This window comes from Lepisosteus oculatus, chromosome 4 (genome assembly GCF_040954835.1).
Source record: "Lepisosteus oculatus isolate fLepOcu1 chromosome 4, fLepOcu1.hap2, whole genome shotgun sequence".
NCBI lineage: Eukaryota > Metazoa > Chordata > Actinopteri > Semionotiformes > Lepisosteidae > Lepisosteus > Lepisosteus oculatus.
The window spans coordinates 41,868,572-41,885,948 of NC_090699.1; the positions used below are offsets into that span (position 1 = coordinate 41,868,572).

At 34.5% G+C, this 17,377-nt stretch overlaps 1 protein-coding gene across 29 annotated transcripts in view; it reads right to left on the reverse strand.

Annotated features, from left to right (window-relative positions):
- The window catches only part of ablim1b (actin binding LIM protein 1b), a 165,298-nt gene that overhangs the window by 10,857 nt on the left and 137,064 nt on the right, over positions 1-17,377 (reverse strand). For 14 of the 29 annotated variants that reach the window (XM_069189236.1, XM_069189234.1, XM_069189241.1 and 11 more), the window contains 9 exons: positions 16,697-16,816; positions 13,395-13,409; positions 12,109-12,213; positions 9,516-9,563; positions 6,252-6,398; positions 4,770-4,855; positions 3,665-3,791; positions 3,187-3,251; positions 1,333-1,430 (listed from right to left, as the gene is read on the reverse strand). In XM_069189236.1, coding sequence (XP_069045337.1) covers positions 1,356-1,430; positions 3,187-3,251; positions 3,665-3,791; positions 4,770-4,855; positions 6,252-6,398; positions 9,516-9,563; positions 12,109-12,213; positions 13,395-13,409; positions 16,697-16,816 — 788 coding nt within the window. In that variant the 3' untranslated portion in view covers positions 1,333-1,355. Of the gene's footprint in view, positions 1-199; positions 275-1,007; positions 1,016-1,332; positions 1,431-3,186; positions 3,252-3,664; positions 3,792-4,769; positions 4,856-6,251; positions 6,399-9,515; positions 9,564-12,108; positions 12,214-13,394; positions 13,410-16,696; positions 16,817-17,377 lie in introns of those variants that run through there. The other 15 variants (XM_069189233.1, XM_069189228.1, XM_069189221.1 and 12 more) reach the window with 11 other exon arrangements.

Sequence of the window (17,377 nt, forward strand, 5' to 3'; positions counted from 1 at the left end):
TTCATATGCACTCAAATAAAAAATCTGAGCAGACAAATTGTTTTATTTCATAAGTACCACTGAGGATTAACTTTAAAAATTCAGGTACTGAAAATCTCTGTATTAAACTGTTTATAAAGCCACTAATACTAATGTGACACTGTTTTTTTTTAAAATAAATAACAGTAATTCCAATAATATAAAGAAATGCAATACTTGCTTTTGGTTCCAACATATTAGGCATAGATACTCCCCTGTCCATTCTTGTTACTGGTACGTGTCCATCCTGAACGGGCTACAGAACAGAACACACACATAACATGTAATAAAAGCAGTTTTTGTGCTGCTCATTTTTCTCAGGATGGTAAAAAAAAAACTTGGGCCTCAACAGTCAAAACAATGTCACCCTAAACTATAATACACATCTCTTTCAAAAGAGAAGGGATAAAACCAAAACTGCATAAAACACTGGCCAAAGAAATATCCATATAGCATATGGCACTCAGAAAAAACAAATGATTTTAACATTGCAAAGCCTGTATCTGTGTGGTAAGTTTAATAATAAATAGTTAAAAAGGGACATATATCACCTTCCCTTTGTTGACAATGCATTCACTGTATCTTTCTCCCCACACATATTCAAAATATTGAACCAGTAAGGATTTATAATCCAATAAAATGAACGAGGATTATTACTGGCTATCAATTTAGTCACATCATAAAAAAGGAACTGCAGAACACTAAGTTCAGCGTTCCTGTTAGTCAAACAGTGTAACTCTAACTGCTTGTTATGGTATTCAGCATGTATAACTCCCTTTGTGGAAGCATATGGAGCTTTCACAGCACATAACAGTTATGTAGCATAGCAGATGCTAATGAAATGCATTCCATGACATGTACAATGTGTATTGGTCTATAAATAGCATGCATTTTAAAACATATACAGTATGAATGCAAGGTTAGGTGCATGCCTTTGTATGCTACATCATGGTTAGTTTTTTTTTGTAGCCAACAAAACATTTACATACCTGGAACTCTGAAGAAAGAAAGAAAAAGAATATTCAGAGTTAATATTCATCATATAATTTTACACAACTCTTTATAGATGTAAAAAAGCTACAACAGAACTATCATCACTATCTTGCTGAAAATCTTTAATTGTTAAGATCTTCTACAATTCTGAAATTTAATTCAGAGAAATAAATGAATTAAACATATTAAATATAATACTGTTTAAAACAGTTTTTTAAATGTTTTTTTGTTTCCTTCAATCTACTTTTATTAATGCCAAGAAATTTGGCAATGAATCTTATGTGACATTACTTATCAAGCACTGCAGTGAGGAAGATCCTTGAGCATAGTGTTAGTACATTGTATTAGAGTAGCTCACCTCTGACTCCTCCGCACACATCGCCATAGCTGTTGTATTGTGTGAAGTCTGTGGACTGTGGCTGCAAGGCACAATGGAAAGGGATTTTAAGCAACTACTTTTAAAGGTGTAACAGATAAACACACACAAATTTCAACCATGTGACCTACTGTAGAAGCACAACTGCAAAATCCTTTCTGTGGTCTGTGACTGCAAAAACATTATGTACAAATCTTCCTTGAGTTTTATTCCAGTTTTGTACAATGTCTCAGGAGCCACTTCATTGAAAAAATGTGTTTTAGTGTTTTTGTCTTACACAGTTAGGGAATTTCAGAATGTTGGCTTTAAAATAGAATCCTGTGTCTGAGACCAGGTTTTATTAAAACCAAATCCTGAGGAATCACTGTCCCTTGGCTGTTGCTTCAGCCAATTTCTTATTCACAGGCCTGAAGTGAATGATTTGACGTTTCTAGACTTGGTGTGTTTTTACATTTTCTTCCAGCACTTGAATTATACAGTATGGGGTTTTGGAATAATGAATTATCCTGTGTTGCAGAAGTCCTCCTATGTTGCAAGTGTGGGAGTTAGAATGTGACCAATCGGAATTAAACACAAGGAAAAAACTAATTCTCATTGATGAAGCATTTGATACGTAGTCAATCACACCTGTGTCTGTTTGTCATAAAACAACTGCTTAAAGCATTTTAGCCACAAATAAGGAAGGAAGCTCTTAATTAGATTATTGACGAGAGTGAACTTTACATTTCATACAGTATGCTGAAGATGGATATCTCATTTCTTCATGAGTCCATGGTTTCATAAAACAGCTACATGTGTAGCATATTATCTTATTGTTTTAAGACATTTCAGTGTTTTCTTGACATGGTTATTGCTGCCAAGGGTTTGCTGCCTTTCATCTTTTTAAGCAACTTTTAAGATGTATTAATAGTGTACAGACAGGTAAGAATAATTCAGCTAAGCAGGTGTGAGCCTGGTCAGTACCTGGATGTGAGACCTCCTGGGAAAAACTAAGGCTGCTGCTGGAAGAAGTGTTAGTGGGGCCAGCAGGGGGCGCTCACCCTGCGGTCCATGTGGGTCCTAATGCCCCAGTATAGTGACGGGGACACTATACTGTAAAACAGGCGCCGTCCTTCGGATGAGACGTAAAACTGAGGTCCTGACTCTCTGTTGTCATTAAAAATCCCAGGGCGTTTCTCGAAAAGAGTAGGGGTGTAACCCCTGCGTCCTGGCCAAATTTTCCAATGGCCCTAACTGATCATGGCCTCCTAATAATCCCCCTCTATGAATTGGCTACATTACTCTGCTCTCCTCCCCACTGATAGCTGATGTGTGGTGAGCGTTCTGGCGCACTACGGCTGCCGTCGCATCATCCAGGTGGATGCTGCACATTGGTGGTGTTGGAGGGGAGTCCCCATCACTTGTAAAGAGCTTTGAGTGGAGTGTCCAGAAAAGCGCTATATCGGTGTAAGCAATTATTATTATTATTATTATTATTATTATTGTTATTATTATTATTATTATTATTATTATTATTATTATTCAGATTCCTGCAGTATTTTTTGTTCTCTTTGGTTTCAATTGTTTGTACTGTCGTCTATACATCCAAGAGAATGTAATTCTGAAATATAAAATTGATGCGGTGTTGATACTATTTACAAACCCCACTCAGTTGATTGGGCGCTTAAAACATTTTTCTATGAAAAAGTGCTGTAAGCTTACAGTAACAGGAGAGAATCTAATGTTAAGACACATGTTTTTTGTAATCACAATAAATAAGAATTAGCTAATGTGGTGCGAAGATATAGTTGACATCTTACTCTGTGAAGACCATTCCTTCCATATCCAGGAAGTGAAGAGGTTTTGGATGAAGGAGCATTTGGATCTAAAACAGGAAATGGAATCAGCCATTTACTTCATATCCAGACAAGCAGAATATTCAGTATTACATAGATAAACCTATTTTGATTAAAAAAACAAACTTCAGACATCTTTAAATTAGCAGTGTACTGTATTTGCATCCAAATTTGAATATTCTGCACATGGCAAAAGCTGAATGTCATTAATTTTCATGAATTAATTAATAGTTCTCCTTGGGTTTTTTTACATAAGGGACAACACAGATTGAATGTTGTCTGTGAAAATATACCATGGTGTTGCTTCTGCTTAGAAATAATTGTTTTGCTGTCACGTGCAATGTGATCCTTGCTTACAAAGCCTAGTACATCCACAGTAGAGATACCGATCATGGATGGTGATGACAAAGAAAATTGATTGCAAATTTGGAGCTTTCCATACCCATTTTACAGGAGTTTGTGTGCTGTGAGTCGTAGCGCTGCGCAGAGAGACTTCGTGAATAACGTTCTCGGTTCATCTCCTTCTCCATCTCTTCTTTTAATATCAGCTTCCCCAAACCAGACTGGATCTGGACCAATCAGAAGGAGAGGGTACAATTAATGGAGGTCAGGGAGAACACCGTTCATGTACAGCAAAGTTAATGCTACAGAAAGGTCACAGAATCCAACAATAAGGAATCATGGGGCCAAGCAGAGGGACAATACTCAACACGTTTATCATAACCTCATCTCAAACAGATCAATGTGCGAAGCACTAAAAAGGAAACGGCTATCAGAAGCCCCCCCATAAAAATGCAGTGCATATGGATTTATAAATCTGTTAGTCTGTAATTCTTAAAACGCAATAGAAAATTAGAAACTATCTGAGAGCAACCGACAGAGCTGTGATGAAGTCCAAAACCTTTTTAGGATATTTTTATTTAAAAGAAATGCATAGTTATTGTATTAAATTATTGCTAATTATATAAACAGCATGGACACTGAAAATACTCATTTTAATTAAAATAAAAACTAAAACATGATCAGCACTCTTAAACAGGTCTGTTAATGACTAATGTGCATGGTATTTAATCAGATATATCCAATACCTTAACTGAGAGATGGTGGGACTTCATGCTCTTCTTTATCTTTGATCATAAATGTTCTGTTATATGTATTGTGCAGTATATGGGCACTTCACACCAAAGAATTCCAAATAACTGTTCTACACTGTTATCAGGAATGTCATCCACTGCTGAAGCACAGCACTCAGCTGGGTAACACACAAAAAACCTTTCTCCTACCAGCAGCCCCATGACAGAGCATATCAGGTGTGACAGGAAGAAGCTGCTTTATTATTTGAATGAAGAGGAAACTTCAATAAAGCCAGATTGTGCAAGCCCAGAGTGGAATGAAGCTAGGACATCAGGACTAACATCCCTACCCTTTTTGAAAAGCACCATGGGGAAGTTCATGAACATTTATTAAGTGCTCCATTGGTGTGACCTGCACTAACAAAGCAAAAATTCTAAGGATAGGTATGAGTTCAAAATTTAAAAATAACTGACCTTGTTGAGATGCTCCTCCTGAATCTGTCTGCGTTTCATAATTTCCTCTTCCTCCTCTTCTCGAGACCTGCGCCTTGAATCGGATCCTGAATCATTTTAATATTTAGAAACACATCAGTAAAACTGGAACATTTCACTGCAATACAGGCCTTTGCTCGAATCCCACAAACTCTCATTTCATTACCAATGAAACATTCCAACAAAACCAGTATGTTTTTAAATAAAAAATTTGCCATTCAGTGGCTCTTACAAACCCTTTAGCTGTTTTACCTACTGAACTCACATCTTTCTGAGAGGATGAGACAGAAAGACATGTTAAAAAGCAGAAAACCAAGGGATTTGCTCTAAAATAGATTTTTGTGTTTGATATTAACATCTCTTGTTCATCAAGCAAGCATCAAGCTGAATGAAAAGATTTGGGAAAGTTATTCCCAATTATGGAAAGGAATTAAAAAAAGGTCTCGGAATGTCTAGATAAACATACATCTGAAATATTGTGGTGCCCTCAAGTATGTTTATTGCTTTTTAACGTACATTTAACAGACAAAGACACAATGGAGAGACTTGGCTCTTTTGACAGTTTAAGGGAAGACAGAAGTCAATCTCACATTAACACAATGGATGTGTGTTGGACTTGTAAAGGAAAACCTGTTTGCAAAGTCATAGTAACTGATTCCTGATCAGTTTTCAGCCAATAATGTACTGTACTTCTTTATTTTCTATGGGTCTGTGTGGAAATTAATAACCTTATCACCACAAAATGTATATATAAAATCTAATAAAAAAAGTTACTATATAAACATGTTAACCATATTTTTGTACTCAACAAACTTCAATAAACAACACTTTGTTTCATTTACACAAATTACAAATACAAATATTAATGATTAAGGTAACTGTGTGTACTGTGCCAACAAGGATTTATATTCCTGTAATTACATAATTTACTTAATTAAAAAAAATACTTATTATTGGGAGGCAATAATTTATATTTAAACACAGTAATGCTTTAAAATAGGTATTATCTAAGTGTGACGAATGCAGCTCTACTCTGCCCTAGCTGGATTGATCCTAGTTGCTCACAAGCTCCGAACACACATACTCTCTAGATAGCAGCTAACTCCACTGTGTCACAAGACAGGTGCCTCTGCTACTGCAAAACTCTATATGGTTTAGATTTCAAGGAAATTAGGTTATTTCTGAAACCTGCTCATTGCACTGAGCCCCTCCACTGGAAGTAATGTATAATTCACATACCATTAACAGGACAATTCATGTATAAAGGCTGGAAATCAAATACAAGTTTAACTGATATACTGTAGGACATTTAAGCATTTAGTAGGACTCAACAAGCTGTGCTTTGGGAATACAAGTCTATAAAAAGTATCCATTCCAATGTGCTACATTGCATCCTTTCACAAGGAAATCCTGATCTGTGGAGCAGATTCAGTTTGGTATCAGATCTGTGGTGAAAATTCATACCTATGGCAGCAAGTGAGGGTGGACAGGGCCAGTAGTCTGTTTCAATCTTTGGTGTCTCGTCAGGGCTGGGAGCGTAGGCTGCTGGGAACTTGGCTGACTTGATGATATCCTCGGCAGACTTGCTTTGGGCTGCCATGGCAGCTGAATCTAGATTGGTAATCAGGGGAACTTGTCTATCAGAAAACGCTGTAACTGAATGTACTGTACATTGCTGGCCATCAATAAAGTCACCATCGATTTCTCAGCAACTCCTTAACTAGAGGTGTTTGCAAGTTTAACTATATTGCAACCATACACAGAGCTGCTTTTTAGTAATTATTCTAGAAAAGTAGAGAAAATGTAGAACATATTCTTCATATTCAATCAGCAACATGGATTTAATTAAATGTGCTACAGAGATGGTGAGCAAGTTTTCACTCACTCCATTCATGACATTCATGATGCACGGAAACTTAAATCAGTAACAATTTTAAGAATTACTGAGAAATGTAAGATGACACAAGGTTCATAGCCAACACTGTACTATTTAACCTATAAAATACACGTACCTACTGTACATTATTTACCGTAGTCCTTGCCATTTATAATAGAATTCCTACAGCTCAATTAGTTACTGTAAGTACAGTAAATGACTAAATATACTTTTTACTTGAAATAGTTGTTTTCAGTTCTAAAATCTATCCTCAACTTTCTTTTGGAAGTTTAAGTTTGCAGCTTCTGACAACAGTGTTGCAACATAATATTTAATTCACTGAATTCAGATTTCTAGAAGTGTATTAACTCTTTTTAAAAATTAATTACAAGGTGTGTGAAACGTACTGTGAATAAAGTATTCCTTAGTTTTCAGCAAAGTTGTGGATATTCAAATTTTATCTATCAAATATAGATTAGCTAATGTTTCTTAATATATGCAGATACTGTACTAAACACTATATTACTGCATGTAATATAACAAATGGATAAAAAGAACACAGCTGAAAATTAATATGCCAATATATATATTCAAAGGATTTATTTGATAATACTGTTTTTTAAATTATATGTTGAGCAGATGTATTATACGTTTTTCCCCCCCAGAGTTCTCTTTCAAACACACACATTAAACGTTTCAGTGGATCACTTGCTTAAACTCAAATTGTGCATCTTTAATATTAGTAAGTGCTGTTAAAACTACACCGTTCTGGTAAATATGAACCAGTACATTTGCCTGTAACCGATTAGTCAGATATTTTAGATGTGTAACCCTTCCAACCATACAAAACAGTCCACCCATTTTCTTATATCGAAAATAAAAATAAAACATGTTTGCTGCCTGATGGCATAGGTGTGGGCATGGAGGAAAGTTAATGTAAAGCGGCATAGCAAGAAAAGGCCCAAGGCAAAAGGAGAAATAACATAAGAAGTGAGTGCATTGCTTTTAGTTTTAGAAATGGACAGAGTGCATTTAAAAGAACTGAAGTGTTAACTGTGATTATTCTTTAAAGCCCATTTATCACAACATAATTATTCTGCAGGGTGATTCATGAAATAAGCAACACTCTGTTTTAAAAGTAGATGTATTAATTAGGTGGAATGAAAGATGCATTACTAAATGCTCCATTCTAAACTTGTTTTGTTCCCCAAAAGGACTAGATGACATCAATTAGCCTGTCTCATGATGGAGTTAGGAGAATAAAGACAATGACTTCAAACAGTACTTACTTGTTAACATTGGTTGTGGTCAAAAAGGCACACAATCAAATGTTAATGAGAGGGAGGGATGACATGGTTAAAAACATATGGAAACAAACAAAAATAATGGTGAGAAAACACCAATGATGCACCCTCTAACAGCTGATATTAACGTATTAAAAACATCTCACATTTTTACATTTCAGTGTAATAATACAGTACATTAGGTATTTAAATACAGACAGATCTACACAGAGATGTAGAGAGAACAATTACTTGTAGAACTAATTTGTTAACAGTTGCTTGTACAAGATTACCATAGTAAATGTCTACAGGAATGCCATCATTTACCATGATGTTGGTATACCTTTAATTTAATTCACTGTGCTTTACCATCTCTTTTTTAATCCCTTCTTAATCCAATTTACATATTCTTTGCTTCATTGTTTATTACTATTATAATAATTCTAATTTAGCAAGATATATCTTAAATGTATACATAAAGAGCAGAAAGAGACACTTTTTTCATATATACACAGTTATATACTGTATGTACAGCATAAAATATTTGATATAGTGACTTCCAAAAGACAAAGACTCTTCTTAAAAGTAAGGTGACAGGCTTTATTGTCCTTTATGAGTTTAACTGCTTATAGGTTAGCAGCCAAATTATTTTCCGAAATCAAATTTTTTTTAATTCCAGTATGAGCCAGAAAAACAATTCTTATTAAACAAGATATGGATAAGCACAGAAAACCAAACAATCAAAGTTCCTGATGGTTGCTGCTCTAAACCACGGAAATTTCTACCGTTAATATGGGTTTGTAATTATCACATACAGTACACAGAGCTTCTTGTCTTAAATACTGTTTTTGTAAACTAACAATTTGCAGCACAAAGAGAACAAAGAAAATTGTTCTAACCTTTTCTAAAATCATGATTAAAAGTTATTCTGTGAAACAATATAATGATGTATAATGATGTACAGAACTACACCAGAACTTATTTAAAGTCCCCTAGGGTTTTTGGTACAGCATTTTGCTGTTCTTAACATTAAAAAAGGCAAAAAATATGAATTACTTATAAGGTAATTCATTCATTATTACAGCATTTATCTATTAACTATGACTGATATGATTAATTGAAAAGATGAACATTCCAAACAAGCATGTTAGTTATTTGATCAAATACCAAAAGCACAAAGTGGTTTGGATTTTCACCTATGTTTAAGGCTTCCTCATTATTTTTTTAAAGTAACAGTCTCTGTTAAATGCATATACTGATTAAATTTAAAAATAATAGAAATAAAACAAACAAAATAAAATGAAACCTGATGGTTTCATTGATAGTAGTTACAGTCTATCTGTTATTTTTGGTATACTATAGCTTAGAATACACATCAGTATGTTTTTTAGCATTGGAAATCACTTTTCACAAATAAAAATAATAGTTACATAAATAAAAGACAATTGCTGTGGTTAATCAGCAATATTTCAATCTTTTTATTGAACTATATTTTGTTTTCCTATAAATATGTTTTTCCAAAAAACAAAGATAACTGAAAATATTATAAAGAAGGCAAAGAGACTTTACCATGTTGCTTGTAGATGGGTGGTTTTCTGTAAATGTTGACACCCTGGTCTGTAAATGGAAAAATAAAGACAGTTATATCTATCAGAATCCATTCCACTTCGAAATAACATAAGACACTAAAATTACCCTTCACGAAATAATAAACAGACATGTGAGTTTCTGTTGTAAAAAACATTGGATTAAAAATGAACACAGACATAACACATTGTGATAACACAGAAGCATTTATGTTTTTGCCAACTGAAAAAGCAAATGTTTTACAAACCCTAACACACCAAAAGTAAATATACCATGGCACGATAATCATTTCATCCAAATAAACAGGTTTAAAATACAACAAGCATAACAAGGTTAACCACTCTCTCATTCCAAGTGACTGTTGAGCCATTTATTAGTGTACCTAGATTCACACCTTTTTATACAGATAACAGGAGGCTGAAATTGCCCCAGAACTAAATGCTTTGAAAATCGTCCTGCAACACCAGTCCATTAAACTATAAAATTCTTAAAAATAGAAAAAAGTAAGAAAGATTTTTTTTCTGTTTGAAATTATTTAAATATATGCAGATTTTGTTCTTGAAAAAAATTACTTACCATAGACATGACTTCTGAATATCTTGTGCATGTATCACAAAATGATCACCACAATTTTAAGGAATTTAGAAAATCTACTTTGCAGCTTTTGAGGCTTCATATGTAATCCTTATGGAGTGGTCACCAAGTCTTTACAAGGTAGTGGGACAAACTAATTTTGGAAACTCATAACACTTCCCACCAAAAAGTTTACATGAAGCTACAGTAAATGTGGATTATTGAGATCTGAAACTACAACACTAAAAGGTACCAAAAAGCTTATCTTCAGTGTAGAACAAATCTGCATTCAAGTCGCATGCAATTATGAATTCTTAGGTTAAAGATGATATTTTACAGTATCTTAAGGCTAAAATACAAATTTAAAGCCATGAGTGTTTTTTTCCTACTTTTTTTTGCTATTACAATTTAACATGTTACATCATTCAAATCCCTTCAAATCACTCTTTTCAAAACTTCCAGTAAATGTAAAAGAGTAAAAAAGTACAAAAATGTATATTTATATACAAATGTACATAAAACGCTGATCTAATTATACTTGAATGTCCTCGATTGGCAAATTATGTATCAAAATTGTATCACACAAACTGAGGGAAAAAAACAAGTAATTTGGAATACACATACTCATGCAGTCACCAGTCACAAGATTAAGACGACCCATAACACATACCCCCCAAAGCTTTCTTTAGCCTATCCAAGAAGGTGAAAGTGCATTTGATGTCATTGAAGAGCTAATACTGTATGTTACGGTGCTCTCAGACAAAAAAAAAACCAAACAAACTACTTGATCTGGAGTTTTAAACAGTGACATAGTTTTACAATAATCATTCCGTTTTTGAAATGCTCCAACAGATTAAGCAAATTTCTAAAACTTTTGCTGGTTCTCATCAACTTGTCTTTAAATAATAAAGCAAATGTACATGATTCTATCACGAATGGATTCTTATGTAACATGTTACTTATTAAGGAGGATCATTTACTGCTTCTTTTGACCGAGCTTTGATTGTCTTCTGTAGTATTGGTTGCTTCTTTGGTAGTGGTGGGAGCATCTCTAATTAGAATTTACTTGTTTTGAAATTAAGAATTTTGGGTTGAACAAAAGATAGAAATATTAAAAAGATTTCTGGTATACCTAAACATATTCTTCTGAAGAAACATGGCCCAGCTTTGTGTTAATATAGACTCTTGTAACTGATAAATTCGAAAAATTTATTATTATTTCTGTTGGGGGGGGTTATAAAAACAGAAGATTATTCAACATTATGACCCATTATTAGTTGCATTACATTACTTACAGGCACATTCCTTATGATTATTAAACTGAGTTTAACACCACCAATATCATGGGTTTCTGTTAAAAAAGATTATCATTACATTTTGCAAAGGAACAATACTTCTTAAGTACAAAAATGTCTACTACTATTTAGTCAGTTACTAAATATTTTTTTTTCTATTCATGGGATACTTTGCAGAAATAAAAATGGTCCAAAAATGCATGTTTTCAGAAGCTGTACACCAGTCTATCTAAAATGAAGAGAAACAAGAAATAAATACCATAGGAAGATGAGAATGCACGCTGGTTTTGCAGAAGACAGCGCATTATAAATGATAAAAAAGTTTTTAAAAAAAAAAGGTCCAGTCCTGACATTGGCTGCTGGAATCAAACAGGACAGGGGGTAAGAACTGTGGAAAAAATAACTACTGTATATTCCCTTTCTAAGATATTTCTAAGAAACTGAAGGGAAAAGCACCACAAAGTAGAAAAGTGCTTTCTGTAAAGCTTCAGAATAATACCTTTACTGTTTTGTTTTAATGTTGGGAAGCTTGTTGGGAAGAGGGATTTTAGTGCTAGAATGAAATTTCAATTTACATCCAGTTTCTTTTAACTTACTAGAAGATAAAATAAAGTGATCGTCAATGGAGACAAAGACAGAGAGAGACAAGACTACAGGCTACCGAGTGGACGAATGGACACCGAGACACACGGGGCTCCGGTTCCTACCTGGAATATGGAAATGTTTAGGGGTCAGAGTGAAAGTTGGAGTGAGAGGACGGCTGTCGGGCCGAAAGGGGAGAGGGGAATTCCGACCACTGGACGGCTCATTGCCTCCAATAGGAACGACAGGGGGAAAAATAAGAAGACATACAGCAAGATTTAAAAAAAAAAAGAAAAAAGAAAAAAAAAACAGGTAGGAATAAAATTGAGAAACAGACTAAGTAAATGGGAGGAAGAACAGAGGGCAGAGACGGCAGTGACAAGACATCACAGATTTCAGAAATCTGTGCGCTCCACTCATTGCTTGGGAGTCCGTGCCGTATATATTTTACTTCCGAGTCATCGAACAGTTATGAACTGAATTCCCATGATACTGACGCATAAACATGAGTATCAAAGCAGTATGTTATCCAACTGAGCAGGTCAAGACATACTGCTGTAGACAGCATGCTTGTTTAACACATTTTGAAATGCGTCATGTCACTAATGAATAGAAAATGGTAAACACCGTTTCTACTATTAGCAATCATTAAGTTAGCTTCAGGTTAGTTTCTTCCACTTCTGGCTTAGATGAGGAGCTCACAGAAGAAATACAAATGTGCCAAGTGACACAAGGCATGGTTATGCCAATATATCATGTTTTTGACACCTCAAAACAGAACATAAACACTAAAATACTACTTGTTGGATTGAGGAAAAAAGCTGTATAATGCAAGGAAGAATATTTTGTATTTGTATTCCACTTTTTATATTAAACTGAATGCTTTAGTTTAAATATATCCAGGAACTTGCAACTTTTGAATTCATACTTCTTACCCATCTGTTTTGCTTGTGAAGCAGCATGTTACCTGACTGGCATTTGGCACTCATGTAAAAATTCAAAATAAAACAGGCAAAATGTTTACAGTTAATATTTACACATTAGCGTATGCATTTAAAAGCAGCTACTACAGAATATTCTACATGTATCTCTATCACACTGACTGCTTTGCACAATCTGTGTGATAATAGGCAACTTAATAATTAAGGCTAAACGAACTGCTGTAAGATGCAGCGCAAGACTGTAAGCAAGACTCAATGGACATCTACTCTATTAACAGCATGAAGCATAAATACCTGCATTGAAAAAGTGAAAAAGAGAATTAGCAGACTTGCAAAGACAGGAAACTAAGTAACCTAGTCAAGCAATCTACAGATAATCAATTCTGCACCATGCATTGTTTCAGAATCGATCAAATCAATCACAATCCAAAAAGAAACTAGCAGAATGCCAGAGCAGTACCATAACATACCTATGTAGAAAGAAGCTGCAAGGAAGACAAGGGAGAGAGGAGTAAATGTTAAGGCTAATGGAAGAAAGAAGGAGAAGGCATGCAGTAAAACAAGGAATGGAGTGGGATGCATGTCTTTGTAAGAAACCTAAAACAACAAGCCTGTGGCATCACACACCTTTCCGTAGAAATGAGCAGTAATCACATTTGTTTTTATTATTACATTATTTTTTGTTTATTTTATTTTGCAGTCCAGGGAGTTTGCTGCAGGGAATTTCCTTTTTAAAAAATGATGTCAAAGGCATATTCTGGGTACTTATTTCACTAATTTGTAAGACAGTATGTCCATGTTTTCATGAGGATTTTGTTCTTTACAGAAATCAGCTACAGTTTGTGAAGTTTTATATTACTGTAGTGTTAAAACAGACAACGTTGCACGATTATGAGCAGTGATTCAATATCAGCATGGTAATAATGTCAGAAAAATCGTATTTTTTCAGGGCTATGGGCAAAAGGAGAAAACACCTTGTAAATCTCTGTCCTACATTTCAAGGGAGTTTAAATGACCAGCAAGAAAAGGACAAGGAGAGCAAGTCATCAAAATGGTAAAAGAATGGTAAAAACAACTGCTAAACTTAAATACTAAACTTTTACTAATAATGAAAAACAAAAAGTGTCAAAAATTCAGTATATTCCAAATGTTATTTCCAAAATATGTTAGACATTTCCATTAATTTCCTGTTTTGTCTTAATAAAAATCAAACTTTATATGCAAGCATTTGTATTAAAGCATCCCTCATAAGGTGCTGTGCATTAAAAAAACTCAGATAAGTCTTATTATTCCAAATAATGAGCTACACTTAAGCTGATATGTACAGTATTTAAGTGGATATTTTTTCTTTAAGAGAATATAGCAATGTGTTTAATATACTGTACTGTATGTAACAACTTTTGAAAGTATTTATGAGGAAGAAACTCCTTTTCATGAACGTGATTAGGAAGGAATGCAGAGTCATAGGATAAGTAACAATCTATTATAATATTATTTTTTAGACATTAATATATATGAACATGGTTTCCTCCATATTTGAATCTAGAGCTGGAATGATTGCTCTTGCATGACAAAAGAGGCATATCAGTAAAAGATGATAGATTACAGAAAATAGTCACAACCAAGACCCAGAAAGCAATACACTTATAGACACCTGTATTTGAAGGAATTAGTGAAATCAGATGGCAATGTTCTTATTATAACATACAGCATCATTAGGTGACACACTGTATGCATAAGAATTAAACTGATACCACCTCATAATCAAACAAAAATGGTCTATGTCACACTAACCCATTTTGAAAACTGTAAACGGTAAAAGCCATCTTTGCCATAATAGTATTTTTTAGTAACAAGGAAAACAAATTACATACTGTGTTAAGTCAAAGCCTTTGATGAACCCCACTTCAAGGTCCTAAATCAAATATTAACTGTTTATATATTTTAATGCTATTATAAAATTACTTTTTATTTACTTTTGCAAATGTAAAAGTAAAAAAAAAGTAACTATACTACACATACTGTAGGGATAAATACTGATGTTTTGAAGAAAACATTTAAGTGTACTGGTTTAATATTTCTACGTTAGCGGCTACATATTTCTTAATTATTTGGTGCTACAGTATTTATGGCACTAGAAGAATATCCTCCGGTCTCCAGTCTTTCTCAGAACTTCCACATTTTCACAGTTATTTGTTTTTCATACCCATTACATTTCAAATTTCCAAATTGTACTGTATGCTTTCTCCTTTAAAAAACACTGTGTCTGCATTAAAAACAAACCTCACAGCATACAAAGTTTCAAAGGAAAAGGGTGCTGAAACAGCTTGTGGATCATGAAGACTTGTGGTGAAATGTGTGAAATAAATGACACTTCATTCAAGAGGACACTTTTGGGTGCCATCTATATATCCACACCTGGGCCTACTTTAAAAAAACAGTATAGTGTATGTACCACTTTGGAAATAGGTCACTGAACCTCTAAAAAATGTACTTAGTCAGACAAACCATTAAGAGTCTATGTTCTTGTGTAGCTGTTCACAGTTCTAAGAGATATCAAAATGTGCAAATACCCATTTCCTTTTCCTTAGAACTTTAGGCTTGAATTTAAATACAGTACATTTTTTAAACATCACATCAACCAAAAATGTATGCCAATACTAAGAGCCACAAATATGTTGAAATAGAAACATACAGTATGTTAGAAGTATATTGTTTTCCAAACACATATTTAATATATTGCTCAGGTATTTATGTTTAAATATTGATTTTAAAGCATAATGCTTCTTCATCTTTCTTTACATACAGGAGTTCTTGTTCACTTCCTAAAGATCCTAAATTGTTCTTCAATTACCTCTACGTTTAAAAGAATTAGCAATAGGAGATTCCGTACAGTGTTTTAAACATGGAAATTACAACCCATTTCCAATAAGGCAAGTCAGGTTCACTTTAGGGTTCAATTTAGCACAGAGTAAGCAGTAGACATTGAAGCCATGAGGAAGAGTCAAAAAATCTTTTACTATCTTATACAAATGCTCAAACAACTTTCTAGCCATTAAAATTAATTTTAATGTTACATGATTTTTTTAAGTGTCAAGGTGTTTAATATTAAATTACTTTTGACTTTTTAAATGTGTTAATTGTACTGAATCAATCACATAACTATTAGTAGACCTAAAAAAATTCAGTGGCATTTGTATTATTTACCGTGTTAAGGTCTCCAGATTTCTTTTTCTTCATGTGTCTTGTACCTTGCAACTTGCACGTGACCTTGCACGTGATACACAACTCATAAGTAGCAGTGACTGGGCATGGTATATGCAACTCTTTGTTTATCCCTGACTTCTTAAACCTGAGCGCTTTTCACAAAGTAGCTGAATGCTTTCAAGGCAATACCTCTTAATTAAGGGGAAAAAATCCGTACTTAAGTAAGTTTTGTGATAAAATGATTTAAGAGACTAGGTTCAGGATCAGACAGCCCGGTATTTAAGGATGCCAGAGAATTTTAAGCAGCAATGTGGAGTTTTATATTGACTGTTTTGGAAACAGAAGAGCAGAACAAAGGTCCATAGCTAGAGTTCACTAACAGTGATTGGAAAGGTGGCAGACATGCAGTTTTACCCAAGTGCCCATGACTGCAGGCACACAGAAGGGCACTTTAGCATCTCAGGACACAGTAGGCTCTGCACTCTGAGGTGTTTGCTGCCCTCTGTGGTGCCTGAAAGTGGATGAACAAGAGGCTGCTGCTGCATGACAGGCCTAGCTTCCTTACCTTTGTTATGGGGAATGAAGTGGTGTCGGAATGGGGAGGTTGGGCGGGAGTCATTTTGGCTGGAGCTGAAACTGCAAGTGCGCAAAGAAGAGAGACGCTGCATCCCAGAAGAGAGCAGCTCTGACGGCAGAGTGGGATCAGGAGAAGGAGATGAGAAGCAAGGAAAATAGAAAATGAGAGGGAACAAAATACCCAGTGGAAAAGGGGAAAGAGAGAGAGACAGAAACAAGGAATTCCAAAACAAAGGAGAACACAAAGCCATCAGAAGACCCAAAAGCAAGGAAACTTAAGATACAAAATGCTACAGTATTATAAAGAAAACTGGGGGGGGGGGGGCGTTAAAGAAAGGAGCAGAAGGCAAATAATAAGAACAAATAAGCAGGGATTCCTGGTGGTACTGTGTCTAAACACTTTACTGATGGTAGGAGGTTATGCTGGCAAAAATTCTTGCCATTGTCTAAGTTACAGCTGCTCTACCTTATGGGTCTCTTCCTGCACTCTACCGATCCTATCTTTGTGGTCTTTCTTAACACTCCATTACATTTGGCACATTCCCTGTTATTTGCCAAGACCAAACATTCTCCATGTACACATAAGAAGCATTTATTGTCTTACTCATTTATGGGGCAATATATTGACTCACACCTGCAAGTTAAACTACAAATTTAAATTTTTCATTTT